This window comes from Salmo salar, chromosome ssa22, assembly GCF_905237065.1.
Source record: "Salmo salar chromosome ssa22, Ssal_v3.1, whole genome shotgun sequence".
Classification (NCBI taxonomy): Eukaryota; Metazoa; Chordata; class Actinopteri; order Salmoniformes; family Salmonidae; genus Salmo; species Salmo salar.
This window is the reverse complement of record NC_059463.1, coordinates 33,508,999-33,528,552: the sequence shown is the minus strand read 5'-3', so window position 1 is coordinate 33,528,552 and position 19,554 is coordinate 33,508,999. Positions and strand designations below refer to the sequence as shown.

General features: G+C 38.6%; 1 protein-coding gene and 1 long non-coding RNA gene across 5 annotated transcripts in view; both read right to left on the bottom strand.

Moving 5' to 3' along the window:
* The window catches only part of LOC106583297 (uncharacterized), a 70,145-nt gene that overhangs the window by 29,262 nt on the left and 21,329 nt on the right, over positions 1-19,554 (bottom strand). For 2 of the 4 annotated variants that reach the window (XR_006761402.1, XR_001323469.2), the window contains exon 1: positions 10,711-11,511. This is a non-coding gene — a long non-coding RNA (uncharacterized lncRNA). The other 2 variants (XR_006761400.1, XR_006761401.1) reach the window with 2 other exon arrangements.
* Positions 2,482-3,900, bottom strand: hoxc6 (homeobox C6). Its single transcript, NM_001141622.1, is given in 2 exon segments — positions 2,482-2,860; positions 3,501-3,900. Coding segments are annotated over 2 exon segments (699 nt in total). The 3' UTR covers positions 2,482-2,561.

Genomic DNA, 19,554 nt, shown 5'->3' with positions numbered 1-19,554 from the left:
TGATTACCACCATAATCAACAATAGTAAAATTGCTCTATAGTTTTAAAATCAGCCGTAAAAGTGTAGCGTAGAGCAGGCAGTCGGTCTCCAAACAATACAAGGTCAATTTTCAACCTCCTTTATAATAGAATTGTCAGGCTACATAATGTCTGACCACAGCTTTACGCGCAATTGTCAGAAGTTTTTCTTTAATTGTTTTCCCACCATAAACTGCTAATAATAATAATGATAATAACAGAAGGCTAAACAATCAGTTACTATGGGATATGACTTTGGCCTTCTGTTATGCAGTCACCGTACTAGCAATACTTGAGCTTACTTTTTTGGGTCACTATACTGTAAGTTCGCCTTTTTTTCACTTTGGCTATATGTTTTATATTGAATTGTATCTGGAATTGTTTTCTAAATGGCTTGACTGATCACTAGCAACACGTTTCTCGATATGGCAGGTATGGCAGAAATCCAAATAGTCGTGCATAAGTTTGAGTAATTGTATAGCCTACAACGACTCTTAGAATGATAATGCCAACATTATGATAATGCCAACATAATAATTCTCATAAGAGTAAATGAAACCCCAAGTTCTTTTTATTGAAGTTGCATCACAGGTTTATCTGAAAAGACAAAGGCAAACAGAATGTCCTCCGTAAACAACGGTAACATCGGCTGGCAATGGTTTTAAATGGCTTGTGTGTGACTGAGAAGAAGGACTTTTAGTATTATGCTTGGTATTACGTTACATATAGGTCTACCTAATAACACGAATCACAACCTTAAACCATACAGTGAAAGATGAAATGGAAGTCTCTTCAGACTAGGAAATTAGATAGGCCTCACAGACAGTGATTTTCTATTGAATTGTGTGTGATTTGCGTTTCCTCTCCTCTCCCCATCCACATTTTCCAATATTTCTGTAGCTATTTGAAATGACTAGCCTATTCAAAGAGTTCACTGCATGGCTTTGAAAAAATGTGGGTAAATTGAATTGCTTTAACTTCTCAGTGAGCCCTACCACAGAGAGCCACAGACAAATATGAAAGAGCCACAGACAAATATCAGAGAGCCACAGACAAATATCAGAGAGCCACAGACAAATATCAGAGAGCCACAGAATATTCATTTATTTTAAGTGGCAAAGCTTTGAATTAAAAAAAGAACGTCAATAAAACATATAAGGGTAGCTGGCTTTGGGTCTATTATATGACGAATAAAAAACTTGAACAATGACATGTGTACACATTTAACCTGCATGGAGGGCTATAATGCTGCTGTTTGAGAACGAGACTAACTGGGTATGGTGGGCGCAAAGACATGGACAACTTTTTTATTAACAGTTTTATTAAATATGACGACGTAAATGTCATACATCACTGTTATTGTTTAGTTTTAGATTTTAGATTTTCATCTAACGCTACAATCTAAGCCACACCGGTCAGTTATTATTTGACCACATACTCAATGTAGGCTACTGGTACATATCTAAACATAAATAATGTAGACTACTGGTACATATCTAAACATAAATCATGTAGGCTACTGGTACATATCTAAACATAAATCATGTAGGCTACTGGTACATATCTAAACATAAATCATGTAGGCTACTGGTACATATCTAAACATAAATAATGTAGGCTACTGGTACATATCTAAACATAAATCATGTAGGCTACTGGTACATATCTAAACATAAATAATGTAGGCTACTGGTACATATATAAACATAAATAATGTAGGCTACTGGTACATATCTAAACATAAATAATGTAGGCTACTGGTACATATCTAAACATAAATAATGTAGGCTACTGGTACATATCTAAACATAAATAATGTAGGCTTCTGGTACATATCTAAACATAAATAATGTAGGCTACTGGTACATATCTAAACATAAATAAAGTGGGCCACTGGTACATATCTAAACATAAATAAAGTGGGCCTACTTACTACAAAAAAGTTGCGGGTTGCACACAAATGCTCTCACAGGGCTAAGGCATGTATAACAGATACACATATATATACAAACGTATAAACGATTTAGGTAGTGTGGGTCGTTATTATTCAGCATAGTTTTTTCGTACAACAGAACAGCAAAACCAAAAAACATCAATAAGTTACACAAGTGGATGTAACGCTTGTAGTTTCATTCACATATTCTTTTGACAATTCTTTTTGGAAAAACATATTCGTCATAGGTGTACAGACATCTGAGAACCATGTGTTTTGCATCGTTGTCAAACCACATTTATGAAAATACAATAATGAACGTCTTCGCGTTACACACAGTCTGGGTAGGCTATATGAGGGAATGTCAAGTAAGGAAAGAAATTCTGTGGTCACCGTGAAAAGTTCATATCAATACAGAATAAAATGAAAAAGGCAAACATTGACGTCTGAAGATATCTTGCATCCACATTGAATTTAACGCAGCCATATCTTTGAATACACTAGTGTTTTTATTGTGCCAAAAAATAGTTGATAGGTACTTGTTAGGTAGTTAAGTTATTCTCACATCACGGCGGATTGATGCATATAATAGGCTAAAATATGAAGTCGTTCATTCTTTCTTCTCTTCTGTCGCCTCTTTTGTGTCCTCTTTTCCTGTGTCTTGACTTGCCCCTGCCGAACCACTTTCGGCGAGAGTGGAAGTTAGATTGCTTTCCTTTTTCCATTTCATCCGGCGATTCTGGAACCAGATTTTTATCTGACGTTCCGAGAGACATAGTGCATTGGCGATTTCGATACGTCTGCGTCTCGTCAAGTAGCGGTTGAAATGGAATTCCTTTTCGAGTTCTAGAGTTTGGTATCGGGAGTAAATTTGGCGTCCTCTTCGTCTGTCAGAACCGTATCCAACTCCTGAATGGAAACACAATTTTGAATTATCATAATCAGGCATAATCAATCTTTTTACGTAGGATATGCAATGTCACTAGCCGAACACACGCGCACACATAATCACAAAAAAACACGGAAAGAATCGATGTGTAGGCCTAATCGTGTCAGTTCTTACATGCAATTATCTAAATAATCAACAGCAGTGGTGGTACATACTGACGCAACACACACACACACACACACACACACACACACACACACACACACACACACACACACACACACACACACACACACACACACACACACACACACACACACACGCACACACACACACACACACACACTTCCGCTATCAGGGGAACCCAGTCCACTGAGTGATATTTGAAGAGATTATAGGTTATTCGTCTTTAAATACCGTGAACTCTTTAATATGGGTGACAAAAGGATTAGCTTAAAATATATAAACTATTTTGTTTTGAGGGACATGGGGATGGACTGTGACTGAGACTTTTTCCTAGGAAGATAAAAGGCCTTTATTGCATGCGACAGGGTGCTGCTGTAGTAATGGTTTATGGGGTGATAAAAAGTAGCTTCCCCAGTCGTAAAACGGACCAGCTCGTTTAATTCATCTCTAGGAGTTTGTAATAGGCCTACTCACCGCTATGAGAGTTCATCCGCTGCATCCACGGGTAGATCTGAATGTTCCCCTTTTGTTCCTGTGAGCCGTTCCTGCCTGGATCAGACGGGTAATCCTGCGCGAGCGAGCTTTGTGAACCTTGTCCCAAAGTGCTCTGCCTACAGCTGGGCAGCACGTCCTTGTCTTGGTAAAACACGTTGGATCCATACTCGTACGGTCCCCTGGTCGAGCCGAATACAACGTTGTCTTGGGGGGAATAGAAAGGCGAGGAATATATCCGGTTTTGGGCCACAGCGGTTCCGTAGGAGGAGAAGTGTCGAACTGGTTCATAGGTAGTTGAGTTTAGGGCCACGTTTGGTAAAACCTCTTGACCACCAGCTAAATGGCATGAGAGCGACGGGTTTGCGAAATAAGAATTCATACCTCCCTCTCTCCCTTGCTCCCTCTCTTTCCCTTTCCCTCCCTCCCTTTCAATCTAAGCTCTCTCTTTATTCTCTCCCTCTCCCTCTCTCACACTCATTAAGTCACTCTCTTTTTTTCACTGTCAGTCTATCTTTTAATACAGGCACGCTGTATGATTTCTTTATAATGTATTTCTGGACGCCAATAAAGATACAAGGCACCGCCGAATGTTGTCGCTAAAGCCTCACTCTAGGATGGACAAGATGACAATGTCAGCTGACCAAATTTCCTCCAATAAAAAGCAGGGAGTAGAGGGACTGAGGGAGAAAAAGTAACTTAATTTAAAAAAAATCTCAGTCGAAACTACTCTCGCATATGCGCGCGCACACACGCCATCGCAAGCTAACACATGCACACATGCGCGTGCACATACACCCATAAGGACTACATACATAGGGAGCATTTACGCGCACGCACGCACGTACACACACGCACACGCGCACACACACACACACACACACACACACACGTCACCTCTTGCCAATCTGCTCCTGTAACGCAAATTCTTTGTTGTACAGTACTATCCCATAGCAACATAATAACACTCCTGTTCACAAAGGTATAAAGAAGATTCAGTGTGTGGATGAATTAAATCAGATAGGCCTTTAGCAATAAACATTCACAATAATGAATTAGCCTAAATGTGGAATTTAATTATTGAGAGAAATAGATGCCAACGCTAGACAAGCATGCTCTATTTAAATGATTTAACTTGAGTCCAGTCTCTTGTAATTAAAAAAAAAAGATTGGACATTAAAGAAGAACGGGAGTTATGTTTCCATACCCCTCGCGGTTGAGAAAATATGATTAGGGTTTATAACCGCAATACAGTGTGATCGAATTATTCAGTTCGAAAAAGCTTGACAATATTGCCCTCTTAAATCGATAGAATATGTTTTTCTTCGGTGTGAGTTACATAGTTTCTAAACGGATTAAAAAGCATGATTTATGTTGAAAAAAAAGGATTAGGCGGGCCTAATCCAATTGTTAAAATAGAGTCAAGAAAACGTGTTTGGGTGACTTTTAATTATATTATTTATAATAACAACAAATAGATAGATATGCTTTTAGATAATGCTTTAGCCTAATATGAATGGACTGAATGTTGATGTACTGATAATATGAAGGCCCATAACACAATGATCTAATACTTCCAAATAGGAAGTATTGAGTTAATCCAGTTTGACATAAAATAAGTCCTAACACAGGTTTGTTTGAGGGCTACAGGCTGGCAGGAAAACTGAACACAGGAGTGTGCGACACACACACTTCACACACACACACACACACACACACACACACACACACACACACACACACACACACACACACACACACACACACACACACACACACACACACACACACACCTTATTTTCTCATTAGAGTTGGAATGACACGAAAATGCAAAGGGTTCACTGTTGCTTATGGCAAGAGAGGCCTCTTATTGCTAATGCTAGCCATAAAAATAAGTTATGTATATATTGTTGTGGATAGACGGGCATGTCTTTTGGGGCATTTCCATCCCCAAAGGAACACACATTGTCACCAACCTAGCTATTACAGTGTGGTTAACCAAAGCGAGAATCTGCATAGCTAGGTAAATACCCATCTTTCTGATGTGTGTAGGGAAATATTAAGTCTAGGCTACATTAAGTCTAGGCTACATAGGAAATATTAAGTCTAGGTCTAGGCTACATTTGATAGCGTGTGAGGTTGCCCGATATAGGCAACGTTTTATAAGAATTAGATTAGACCCGGTGCACAAAATTCGAGAAACGTATTCGAAGAGGTAAGAAAAGTCTTATATTGGGACACGAGGCTTTTAGCTGCGTTACCCCTTTGTTCAGTGATAATTCTTTCGGCAGAAAGAGGGGGTTTTATGGTAGTTTTACAGCGAAAGAATGTCTTAATGCCTGTGTAAGCCGCAGAAGTCATAAAACCAGACAAATGACGGATTCTAGTCTATACTCTTCTACTGCATGCACTGTGTGTATCCGCGTGTGTGAAATCCTCGCCCATACAAATACATTAAATGCACTAGTGAATGGAAGGCTTTAGCGTTAGAGCATGGAAAGAGAATACACTTTAATTAAAGACGTTTAGTGGTGCCTTTAAAAAAACGTGTATTACTAAAAAGAAGGCTACAGGCCTAAACCTTACAGCATAAAATGCAACAGCAAGAGCGCAACAGTTATTGCTAGGCTACGTTACAGTATTGCAGTGCAACATTAGAGGGTTGTAACTGTAATAGTTTGATCATTTGTTGATGAAATAGCTAAGCCAGTGTGGAGATGGAAACTATTAATCATTGTCGGAATAGGTCTATTGTAGAACAATGCAATACAAAATAAAGAATGAAAAAAGAATATAGCTAACATCTTGATTTTCAAATATCCACTAAACATATTTAATATGTGTTTCAAATGTGTCTGTGGCGTTTTGTCTATCTACGTAGGTCTATCTAACGTTATTTGTATGACTAGACACTGGTAGACTATTATTTTTGGAGTAACATGGGAAAGATAAAACCGACTTTTATGACAAGTTTGATCATTTCGATTGATATCCACATAGCCTAATCAATCCTACTCTGCCTTCCAAATAAAAGTTCAGCACTCAGTTTAATCGAACTAATGAGCTCACGGGTGTGGCAGAAGTTGTCGGATAGAAACGTGGTGTTCCCCAAACAGCCTTTGATCTCTAAATCGAACGCTTTTAAAAGGTTATTGCTTTAATGCGGGCCATATGACAAACGCAGCAGTTGGAATGCAGTGGGATGTTATCGGTGAGCCTTTCTGTAAATTGAATAGAGAACTTACATGGAACCTTTTATCTCTGTAAGCCTTGTTTGTCATGCAACTTTAGATCATTAATACATGTATTAATTGACCCCCCCCCCATACACACAATATTAGACTATACACGTTGAGTAACCTATATCTATCTCTTTAATAGTGCTTCTTATTCCTCGCGTAAAACATATGTTGTTGATGCGCTATCTGTGAAGGAAACGTGAATTGGGTTGGGGGAGAGGTAGAGAGTGGTTTTATTGTACTATAGAAGTGGAAGTGTATGGGGAAGTGTTTTATTGCACCCTTTGTGGAAGACAGTCTGGCATTTGCACGCAAAAACAACTGGTCACTTATAACCTTTGGAGGTCTTGAGGTCTGCAGGTACTGGCCTATATGCTAACATTTGAACCAGACAAAAAACAAATCGGACTAAAACCATGTCGTCCTGATAAAGTTAAAATGGTGTTCTATGGCAGACACAGAAAGTCTAACAAAGCCTTAGAAGCATACAAGGGTAGCAAAATGATGCATTCTAAAACAAACTATTGCAACTCTAACTCTGTCTTATGCGCCAGTAGCACGAAGAGAATAGGTTAGTAAATAACTATACTACACTAATAATAACAATTATGGTATCAGGGTTATAGGTTATATTCAATATTACTGGTCTAAGATGAAATATTATATAAAACCATCATTAAATTACAATATTATCTTATATGGGCAAAACAACCCTAAACGTAGGCTATTTAAAATAAATTAAGAAAAGCAGCTGTCCAAAATGATCACATAACTTGGCTACAATAGTCTCTCTCACATTATAACGATAAGGCTTTTGTTTCAATGCACTTTCATATTCTTATTATTATAGAACATAATTATTCCGAATATTTCTAACAGTTTAATAACGCACAATAGCAGAATGTGCAAAATAGCCTTCAGAATTTTAGGGACAATCGCCTACCAAAGAGATTCAGGCCTACAGTTGCGATGTCCCCAATAATCTCTAAATACTTTGAACCACTTTTTTTTTGTAGTTTCAAAGATTTGTATCACCAAATAAAGCAACATATCGAAGGCCTATACCTGTACGTATAAAGCTTTTAAAAGTGACTTTACCCTATGCCATTCTCTAAAACCCTCAGCAGTTTTTAGAAATGTCCTGATTAGGTGCCAGTGAAGGTGACAAGACAAGCGCATTACCAGTTCACTTCCTCCTGCAACCACCTACCTGCTTTTACAGCAAAATAAATGAACATTAAACTGATATGAAAACAACCACAGCATAGACAGAGTGCGCCTAGAGAAAATCTATGGTTTTTCTAGTAGGCCCGTGCATTTTAGGTGGAGCGTTTTGGGTTTCAACCAAATATTACGCACAGGTTCTGTCCAGAATGTTATCGTGGCATGAAATTTGCTGACTCGAATAAATATTTAGTCTTAATGTTGTACTTGATTTTCATTTTTCATATTGAGCTTGAGTAGCTAGAATGTTTATGAAATGTTGTAGTCTAGTAGACTATTCACACGTAGGCTATAGGCCTACACATCTGTTGTCTATGATTACATTCACTACAGGCCAGGCATGCATGTCAAGCCTTTTGTGATGATAGATGTTCACCTACAAATAGTTTCCTCACTTCACTAAGCATCCATAAAATGTAAATCCCAAACAAAGCCAAGCGACACCTGGCTCTCACTGTAGAGAACTGAGAAAGCAGCAACAACAGAAGTTATAATAATAATAATAATAATAATACATCTTCAATAGAAAGAAGTGTAAAATCCTCAATGTTGGCGAGGAATGGCACTTTAGTACGGTAAAGCCATTGGGTTGTTGGTTGCTGCAGTGTAGTCACACGGTTTTTCCCACGTGTCATATAGGTTCCTAACAGTGAATCTTTACAATAGGCCCTACTAATGACACACAATATATGTATGGAGCATTACGAACAACACCGCGTGCAGCTTAATGTGGGCTATCCAAACAACATAATGTTGTTATTTTGTCCTATATTGTGTCAAAGCTAACATTGAATTAGGTAAAACCAATGTGACTGAACACACCCTACTGACATAGACCTACTGTATGTATGTATGTATGTATGTATGTATGTATGTATGTATGTATGTATGTATGTATGTATGTATGTATGTATGTATGTATGTATGTATGTATGTATGTATGTATGTATGTATGTATGTATGTTCTCGCATTATCGATCACACAGTAGTATTGGCAGTGACAGGATTTTGAGGTGCTGCGATCTAACACTAGATGGCAGTGTTCACTGTAATACATATTAGGTGTGGGAACAGAGGTAATCAAAGTTTGATCCTGAATTTATAGGCTATTGCCAAATGCTGTGCATGACAAAAACACGTTTGATTTTATATTGCTGTGATGCGTTATTGATTTACGCTTCGAACAAACCGCCAGTGTCATTGCATTTTGTTACACCAGAATTAGATTCATTTCCAATGAAAAGCAGCGTTTGCCTTGCAGCATTGTGTTGCAGGGGAAGTTGCAGTGCGTTCGGTGTGGTGCATACATTGGATTTATCGAACGTATGCGTCAAACTGTATGAGTAGACCGCTTGACAGAAATTATAGCAGAAGGTGAATTTTGAACTTTTGTTTCATACATATCCAGATGATGTTGCGTATTATTTTCCACAAAACACCGTCGGTGTGTTCGAAGCGTGAGGCTATCCATTGTGTAACTAAAGTGTTTTGCGTTGGTGATCCATGATGACTAAGTGTGTATTTCTATATATATATGTACATTATACACAATACACATTAGTGTACAGGCTGCTATGTAGATTATACACATTATACATTAGTGTACCAGTTCAATAAACAAAACGAATACTTGCACAATGTTATGATGATGACACCACCACAACCGTCAGCACAACCAACCATCAATACTAACTTTGTTTTGCCTGCTCATGTTGCATTATGGTTCAGATAAGTAACTAACTGAACATTGGGTCTTTGATTTACGCATGTGGAGCAGCCTACATAATATTATTGTAAGGTTTATAAGAAAGGCTACAGCTTGGCCCATCGCAATATATTGCCACACAGAGACATCGGTCCTAAACATTAAAGGCAAAACAATAACCTAGGCCTGGTAGTAAGGAAATAGATGTTCCCTTTTTTAACATCGAATGCTTGACTGGAGACTAACTGAGAAAACCCAATTCCTGAATCACACCAGGGTATCATAACCTATCACACTCGATATTTAATGCGCGTACAATTCAAGAGTTAAATAAATGAAATAGCTCAAATTCTATCGGAACCATTACAGTAAATAATACCAGGCATCAATGCACCAACCAGCAGGTTCTATAGCCCACAGGTACCAGTTACTTTCTATGGTCTGGTACAAGAAGCGCTGCTACAAGCTAGTCCAGGTGATGCACACAGGCCCTCTTTTTCTGTCACAATCAAAATGATTGCTCACGTGGGTTACCGCGAGCTACTACTAATATCAGGAATAGTTTCCCAGTCCCACTTGTAGATGAATTGCAGAATATATAGCTTGGCCTATTACTAACATTTACAAACACAGGCTCAGGTCCTAAAAAGGCAATTTACCTGCACTAACCAATATTAACAAGATAAAGCCTTTAGACGATCAATTATTTTATTACAATGGCAGAGTGTGTAGCTTATTACTAAACAATAATATATACACTATACCTTTATTTTGTGCATTTGATGTTTACGCAAACAGGTCTACTAACTCTACAATAGTTATACCTATATCAGGGGAAAACATGATGTCCATAGACCATAGACCTACAGTGGCAATACAAGTATACATTAGATGCATGATTTGGTTAACTTCTGCATTTTTCCCCCGTTAAGCAAAATATATGTTACATATTTAAATACATCCAAAGGCCACAGACCATTCGATTAATTTTAAACCAATACGGAACGCAGAAACACAAACTTACCCACGTTCTCCTTGCTGCTACAGTGACGTACATCCACTGGTCCAGCGGTTACCAGCGCTGGAGGGAAACCAAGGAGACCGAGGAACCCAACTTGTTAATATCCAATATGTCGCTTGTATTCCGTTCAACGCTGTAAAACGAAATGAAAGATATTCAGGTTCTGAAGTATGACAATCCACAACCTGAATCCGAGTAATCTACTCAGGTTCCACTTCTGATTTAACAGCGATGAGCGCGCAAGGGGAAGAGAGAGAGAGAGAGAGAGAGAGAGAGAGAGAGAGAGAGAGTGAGGGGGAGCACTGGATAGGGACGGAGAGACACAAAGCGAGAGAGGGAGGGGAGAAGGAGAAGCAGTCAAATGGAATGGCAAACATGTAGGTGTGCTGCAAAATAAGGCACATTTCTGTATAGAACGCGAAAAATGCTGTCGCTTAAACGGCCAGGTCGTGTACCGATTGAGAAAGATAGTAATCAGGGGGAGACAACAGTATAAAGTTGTTCATGGAGAGAGAGTCACATGTCAAGTTACAGCCAATCCAATTTCCGATTCAGTCGTAAAGTTTTATTACTCAGCTGAAAATGTCCCACTAAACAACCAGGAATGCGTTGCGCCTCCTTCCTGCCTGGCCGACCCATTCTCTATATCTTTCATTTTGCATAAGGACACTTCACTATCTATGGAATAAGGTCAACAACTCCAGAAACTCACATCTCATTCAGTATGTGTCGATGAAAGCTAGTCTACTTAATTTGCTTATTCGTTCCATACTGATGTGCCTCCCTTTACGCAATTGTATAGTCCTATATGCCAACTTACATGTCCATCGATAAATATTGTTCTGTTTTTCTTTGCTTCTGCATCTGAAAACATCAGTCACATAACCTACATTTTAGTCAGGGCGTAATACAGCATTTACACGGCGGATGTATCCAGCAGATGCACCAACCACTCCTCCACATGCGCAGTCATGCGGGTAAACATAGCGTCACCAAACATGTGCGCGCGCATGCTGTACCTTCACCCCAGGTCAGCAGCAGCAGCTCATTCTGTACATGATGGAGATCAGAGATAAAATATATCTATAAAACATGTTTTAGACCTATGTTTACATGAAAACAAGACAGAGACACATTCATGTTATCAATTGATTTGACGACAGGATTAGATTGTCTAACTCTGCCAATAGAAATAGCCTAATTGATTTGATTAAAATCCTATTGAGTACATTGTCAGATTGTCTGTATACCATTTTAAAATAATTCTGATGACAGCATAGTTTGCTTATTAATGTGAGACCGCCCTGGTATTCATTCCTGCCTTCATTCTCTACATGTTGTTGGCTATGTGAGCACATTGTAATAGGCTATGATATGCTCGTAAAGGTCCAATGCAGCTGTTTAATACTTGCTGTTTAAAACTTGCTGTTACTGGCAGAGAGGTTTGGAACTATCTTTCTTATTGGTCTATTAACTAATTTACAGCATGGTGATGTCACCATGGAAGGACAAACTCCATCCCACCAAAACAGGCTGAAATTTCAGGCGGTCATTTCAAACAGCGCTAAAACATGAAACACACCGAGAATCTCACTGCCGATAAACTGCCGATAGGTACTTATCACAGTGGGGAGGCTGTTCCTTCTCTTTCTAGAACAAAAGCAGTACTTGCTACGTGCAGACACATTAGTGACGAACCAACACAATGCTTGTCAGTGGCCACCAACTTGACTTTGAGCCAATTGGAGAGCACAAACCCCCACTTGGGGGAGCCCCCCAAAAAAGGATAAAGAGGGCGTTTTCTCCATACACCCATGGATGAGCCAGTGACACGTCATATGCAATGTAGGCTATGGGATGGTAGCTAGCTAAGTGCACAGACACAATGTACACAACACTAAATACTTCCTATTGACATTATTATTAAATCACAATGGATTAGTTAGTTTCCATGAAACAGCTGCCTGTGTTAGGTGCCAAGTTAGTGCAGTGTCCTTAGCTAGCTAGCTAGCTAGTTATGTTGTGCTAGTGAATATGCTAACGTTTGCTAGCTAGCTAAACATTTGTCTATGGGCTGGCACTGGCAGTATGGGATTATGGCGAGTGAATTAAATAGTTTCTTTGTCTTCTTACTAGGTAGTTAACTAGCTGTGGCCATCTGGCTAGTATCAACAAAGCTTTCTACAAAACAGCAACATTAAAGCAGATAGCTTGAAATCTAGACCATAAGCAATACGCACAGATATGCATTAACAAACAACGCTACTGCCTCCTTGTGGTTTGGACTATTTTAAGAAGTGGCTGATGACTTCCAAGATCTTTGCTGTGTGAACACAAAAGAGATTGACTGCTGACACTCTGTTCAGAGGTGCTAAGTACTGTTGGCAGGTAAATGTTTAACAATCCTATATTTATAAAACACAGGAAAATCATGTTTTTGACTGCACTGTGAGGGAGAAACATGTTGCACCATGGATTGAAAAATAAACTTATCCTCTGTACAAAAGAACAGTTTTAAATGTTTAACAATCCTATATTTATAAAACACAGGAAAATCATGTTTTTGACTGCACTGTGAGGGAGAATCATGTTGCACCATGGATTGAAAAATAAACTCATCCTCTGTACAAATGAACAGTTTTATTCTGCATATTGTTAACCTTTTACTGTAGTTCGCTAAATCAGGGTCACACAGAGTGTTTCTTGGTAGTCTTAAAGAAATCATATCAAATGTTATTTGTCACATGTGCTGAATACAACAGGTGTAGACCTTACAGTGAAATGCATACTTACAAACCCTTAACCAACAATGCTCTAAGAAGTTTTAAGAAGAAAACAAATGTTAAGTAGAAAATAGAAAATAAAAGTAACAAATAATTAAAGAGCAGCAGTAAAACAACAGTAGCGAGGCTATATACAGGGGGTACCGGTACAGAGTCAATGTGCAGGGGCACAGGCTAGTCGAGGTAATTGAGGTAATATGTACATGTAGGTAGAGTTAAAGTGACTATGCATAGATAATTAACAGAGAGTAGCACCAGCGTAAAAGAGGGGTCTGGGTAGCCCTTTGATTAGCTGTTCAGGAGTCTTATGGCTTGGGGGTAGAAGCTGTTAAGAAGCCTTTTTTCGGGACCGTTTGCCGTGCGCTAGTAGAGTGAAAAGTCTATGACTAGGGTGGCTGGAGTCTTGAACAAAAATCTACTTTGAAACAAAAGTATACACCTCACACACATAATCATGGGCTTAAAAAGAAGAAGACACCTGTACCATGTATAGAGTTGAAATGTATACATTGTTTTTGTATGCATCCCAATATTACACTGTATATACATCACAGAAGACTGAAAATGTTTTTATAAAAAACTGTTTGACATAGAAACACGGATTTTCGTCTGTTTAATTATTTTAGTTTTTTATTCATTATGAAATTATGAAAAATATGAATAACATTCCACAAATGAGGCCACAAGGTCATTTGACTGCAAGAAAGGGAGACCTGTTATTATTAAGCGATGTAATGAGGGTGATCACTTGCCTACAGCGGAATAAAGGTGCATGCCACCTTCACATGATGCATATTCCTCTTTCTACTGAAATATTGAGGTAATATTGGAAATGCATTTTAGTTATTGGAAAAAAATGTCCGCCATAATGGAGAACATTCTTGGTGTGCACAATTAATTAGGAGGATAACTCAAGATTGGCCATCTTTGTTTACAATTAACACAATAATGGATAGCCTATACCTAGAGAGTTGAGCCTCGATTTATTTTTCAATTCTATGAATTCTTTACATTGTAGCGTGTACGCCTACTACATTTCCTTTTAACATTGCAACATTTCTAGCAATTGAATATGTAGCCTATACACTTTAAGTACACTTTAAATAAGTCGGTAAAATACATTAAAGTTGGGCTATCTAATAATTAAAGTTTTGAAAGAACAAATATGAGACTTAATTGTCCATATGGCTGTGTATTAGGTTTTCCTCTTTAAACAACTGGTCAAAGAAGAGAAAACCAGACAATCGTATTGTTTGTGGAGGCCTGCACTGAAAGCACCAGTATACTAGCGCAGGGGTATTCAACTCTTACACTATGAGGTTCGGAGCCTGCTGGTTTTCTGTTCTAACTGATAATTAATTTCACCCACCTGGTGTCCCATGTCTAAATCGTTCTGTGATTAGAGGGGAACAATGAAAAAATGCAGTGGAACTGGCTTCGGGGTCCAAAGTTGAGCTTGAGGGCTATAGTGTGTCAGAACACAGAGACACTGTCGAGTTTATTTGCCGTCCATAAAGTTTACAGGTGGTTACGACCTTATTACGGAAGTGGTCTCCCCTCATGACAATATAAAGTACAAAGGGAGACGGGTAGACAATGCTCACAGACAATTGTCACTGTACAGAAAACTTCCGGAATTTCGGCAGTAAACAGCTTATAGAATTGGCTAAATCTAGCCGGAGACATTCAAGTCAAGAGAGTTTTACTATAAGGGGCCCAGTGTAGGTAAGAAGGCATCTGAACATCTGAGTGTGGCGGAATTGATTGACAAGGTGAGTTTTATTCTGTAAATGTACATGTTAAGGATATTTTTTGTATTTTACCTTGATTTAACTAAACAAGTCAGTTAAGAATAAATTCTTATTTACAATGAAGGCCAAAACCTAACGACACTGGGCCAATTGTGCGCTGCCCTATGGGACTCTCAATCACGGCCGGTTGTGATACAGCCTGCAATCGAACCAGGTTCTGTAGTGACGCCTCTAAGCACTGAAATGCAGTGCCTTAGACCGCTGCGCCACTCGGGATATCTTTAACACAGATTTCTCATTGTACAAGCTGTTCTTGAGTTGTTTGTAGTCGTGTTACGTAGACCTAATGCAGGCTATATGTGGCATTTTTTATTTTATTCCAAGAGATGGTTTAAAAAAATATTTTGAGTCTAGGCTAGGCCTGTGTGGTGTAAAATATGCATAGGATATGCACCATATTCCAATTGCCACACTGTGCTTGTTACGAATATATTTGGTCATCTTATTTTAAGGGTTAGCCTCCATAAAATAACAGATCCCTAAAAGGTTTCAGGAAAATGTTAGACAGGACCGATAGGCCTCAAAGGACTTAACATTTAAATATAAACCTTTCTTATTTCCTGTAACCTGCAGACTGTAATAGGCCTATGTGCATATGATTTCTTACATCGTCTACTCTGAGTATGATTTGATTGAATTTAAGTAACCCAGAGTAACACATCGCAAACATCTTGTACAGTTCCTTCAGAAAGTATGCATACCTCTTGACTTATTCGACATTTTGTTGTGTTACAGCTTGAATTCGAAATGGATTAAATAAAACTAATTCTCGACCATCCACACACAATACACCATAATGACAAACTGAAAACATGTTTTTGGCAAAAATGTATTGAGAATGAAAAACAGAAATATCTCATTTACATAAGTATTCACACCCCTGATTCACTACTTTGTAGAAGCACCTTCGGCAGTGATTACAGCTGTGAGTCTTTTTGCGTAAGTGTCTACCAGCTTTCCACACCTGGATTGTGTCACATTTGCTCATTATTATTTTCAACATTCTTCAATCTCTGTCAAATTGGTTGTTGATCATTGCTAGACAACCATTTCCAGGCCTTGCCATAGATTAGAGCTGCCAAGGTAAAAATCTGTTGTTCTGCCCCTGAACAAGGCAGTTAACCCACTGTTCCTAGGCTGTCATTGTAAATAAGAATTTGTTCTTAACTGACTTGCCTAGTTAAATAAAGGTAAAATATGTTTTTTTAAATTCCAGTCAAATTAAGTCAAAACCATGACTCAGGAATATTCAATGTCTTCTTGGTAAGCAACTCCAGTGTAGATTTGGCCTTGTGTTGTAGGTTATTGTCCTGCTGAAAGGTGAATTCATCTCCCAGTTTCTGGTGGAAAGCAGACTGAACCAGGTTTTTCTCTACAATTTTATTTGTGCTTAGCTCCCTTCAGTTTTTTTTATCCGGAAAAACTTCCCAGTCCTTAATAATTACAAGCATACCCATAATATGATGCAGCCACCACTATTCTTGAAAATATGTAAAGTGATACTCAGTAATGTGTTGTATTGGATTTGCCCCAAACATAATGTTTTTTATTCAAGACAAAAAATGTATTACTTTGCCATATTTTATGCAGTATTACTTTATTGCCTTGTTGCAAATATGATGGATGTTTTGGAATATTTTTATTCTTCTTTTCACTCTGTCAGTTAGGTTAGTATCGTGGAGTAACTACAATGTTGTTGATCCATTCTCAGTTTTCTCCTATCACAGCCCTTAAACTCTGTAACTTTTTTAAAGTCAACATTGGCCTCCTGGTGAAATCCCTGAGCGGTTTCCTTCCTCTGGCATCTGTGTTCGGAAGGACGCCTGTATTAATAAACCAAGTGCAATAACTTCACCATGCTCAAAGGGATATTCAATGTCTGTATTTATTTGATTTATACACATTGACCACTAGATGCCCTTGTTTGCGAATCATTGGAAAACCTCCCTGGTGTTTGTGGTTGAATCTGTGTTTGAAAATCACTACTCAACTGAGGGACTGGACCTAACAGATAATTGTATGTGTGGGGTACAGGTAGTCATTAAAAAATAATGTTAAACACTTGTATTGCACACCGAGTGAGTCCATGCAACTGAACTCATTTAGGCTTAGTATGAGCACTTATTGACTCATGATATTTCAACTTTTTATTTTTCATTTATTTGTAAAAATTTCGAAAACATAATTCCACTTTGACATGATGGGGTATTGTGTGTAGGCCAGTAAAAAAAGTATATTTAATGAGGCTGTAACATAACAAAATGTGGAAAAAGCCAAGGGTGTGAATACTGAAGGCACTGTAGGGTACTCTAATCGTTGCATAATAACGTATTCACTACAAGAGATTAAAGATGCACATAGAAGCCTACACACCTGTTTCTCTTTCCATAATAAAAATACATGTTGGATTGCATTTTTGTTACTGGGCAAATAACAACTTGAAAAAGAATGTCAAACAGTACTAATATAGTGTGTAACAACTGACTTGGCAACAATACAATTTATCTTGTCTTGTAGGCCAAATAGTATAATATACTACTCGACCGTCGTTCTTATAATTGAGATAATTGAGGTTATCTCAGATATAACTAAGCTATTTAGTGATTTTATACCTCTATACCGTATAGTGGTGCACATACAGTATGTGTTGAAGAGGTAGAGTATACAGACTTTTGACGTCCAAAACATAGCATGGCCTTTATCTTCCCATATATCCAGACAGCTACCCAAGGGTAGAGGGTATTTGAAATGTTTTGTAAACATACAGCAAGGTAGCCAATGCGGTTGAATGTGGAAGTCACTAACTTCTGGTATAGGCGGGTCTTAAACAAGAATATAACTGCCTCCGGCACACACACACACACACACACACACACTCACACTCACACTCACACTCACACACTAACATGTACAATCATTTATACTGTATTTTGGGCACCTATAAGGTAGCTTGGAAGTATGAGTTGCGCAGCGGTCTAAGGCACTGCTTAGTGCTAGAGGCGTCCCTACAGACCCTGGTTCGATACCGGGCTGTATCACAACAGGCCGTGATTGGGAGTCCCATAGGTTGGCGCACAATTGTTCCAGCGTCGTCCGGGTTAGGGGAAGGTTTGGCCGGATTAGGACCAGGGGCGGAAATCCCGGGGGGGACGGGGGGGACACGACCCCCCCCAATATATCACTGAAACATAACTATGTAATTTAAATAATATTAATAATACGCAATGAAAGCAATTGTGCTGATTATAGACACTTAATAGCGCGCTTTTAAGTTTCAAAAGATTGCGACCCCCCCCACCCTTTTCCTCACAATGGTTTGATCCACTGCCAGTTCCTTAGTTGGCAAGGTAACAGAGGGGTCGTATCTACTGTCTGAAAGGCACTCAATGAACGTAACTGACGTGAGGTTAATCCAGTCAATCGCGCACACACACTAGCTGAATATGCAGAGCTAGCGCGCAAATATTAGCTATTAAGCTAGCTAGTACCTATTCCATTTATGTGGCGTCGTCAAAGATAGAATCTTTGCTATCGTCAATTTATTCCAAGATCAGCATGCAGATGATGTAAGTTAGTGCTTCAAAGTCCCTGTGATAAGGTTAGCGATAAACTGAAGTCCAAACTGAACAGAACTTCACTCTCTTCTACCATTGTCTTAAATATATTTAATGGTCTCGTTGCAAAAGCTAAATTTTCGCAAGGGAACTTTTATTTATTTATTTTATTTCACCTTTATTTAACCCGGGTAGCAAAGATTATAGCAAACACCACTGAAACTGAATTGGTGCTCGCTAGCTTTGCAAATTCAGCTATTGTTGGAAGCCAGCCAATATGAAACAAACTATTAAAATTACAAAAGGTTGCAGCATATGTTGTGTAAATGGTGAACTCATACAGCTGTCAACTCTTGTCATTTTAATTCGTTTCACATTTGCTAGCTACCTTTTAGATCGAAGCCCAAATAGAATGATAGAAGATGATAGAAGCCCATCTCCTACTGTAAATAACCTACACACTGTGTGTGTGTGTAGCCAGCCAGCCAGCCAGGTAGAAAAATGGCAGAAAAATAAAAGACGGACATCAGAGTATTTTTCAATACACCAAAACGCATAGTAAGAACCCTAGTAGCCTAATATCTCAAAGACTAGTTGATAAAATGTTCATAAGAAAGAAATGAAATTCTAATGGAAATGTTTCACAATGATTTCATTAGGCAGAGCAGGCAACAGATGGCACACAGACAGCAGAGTTGG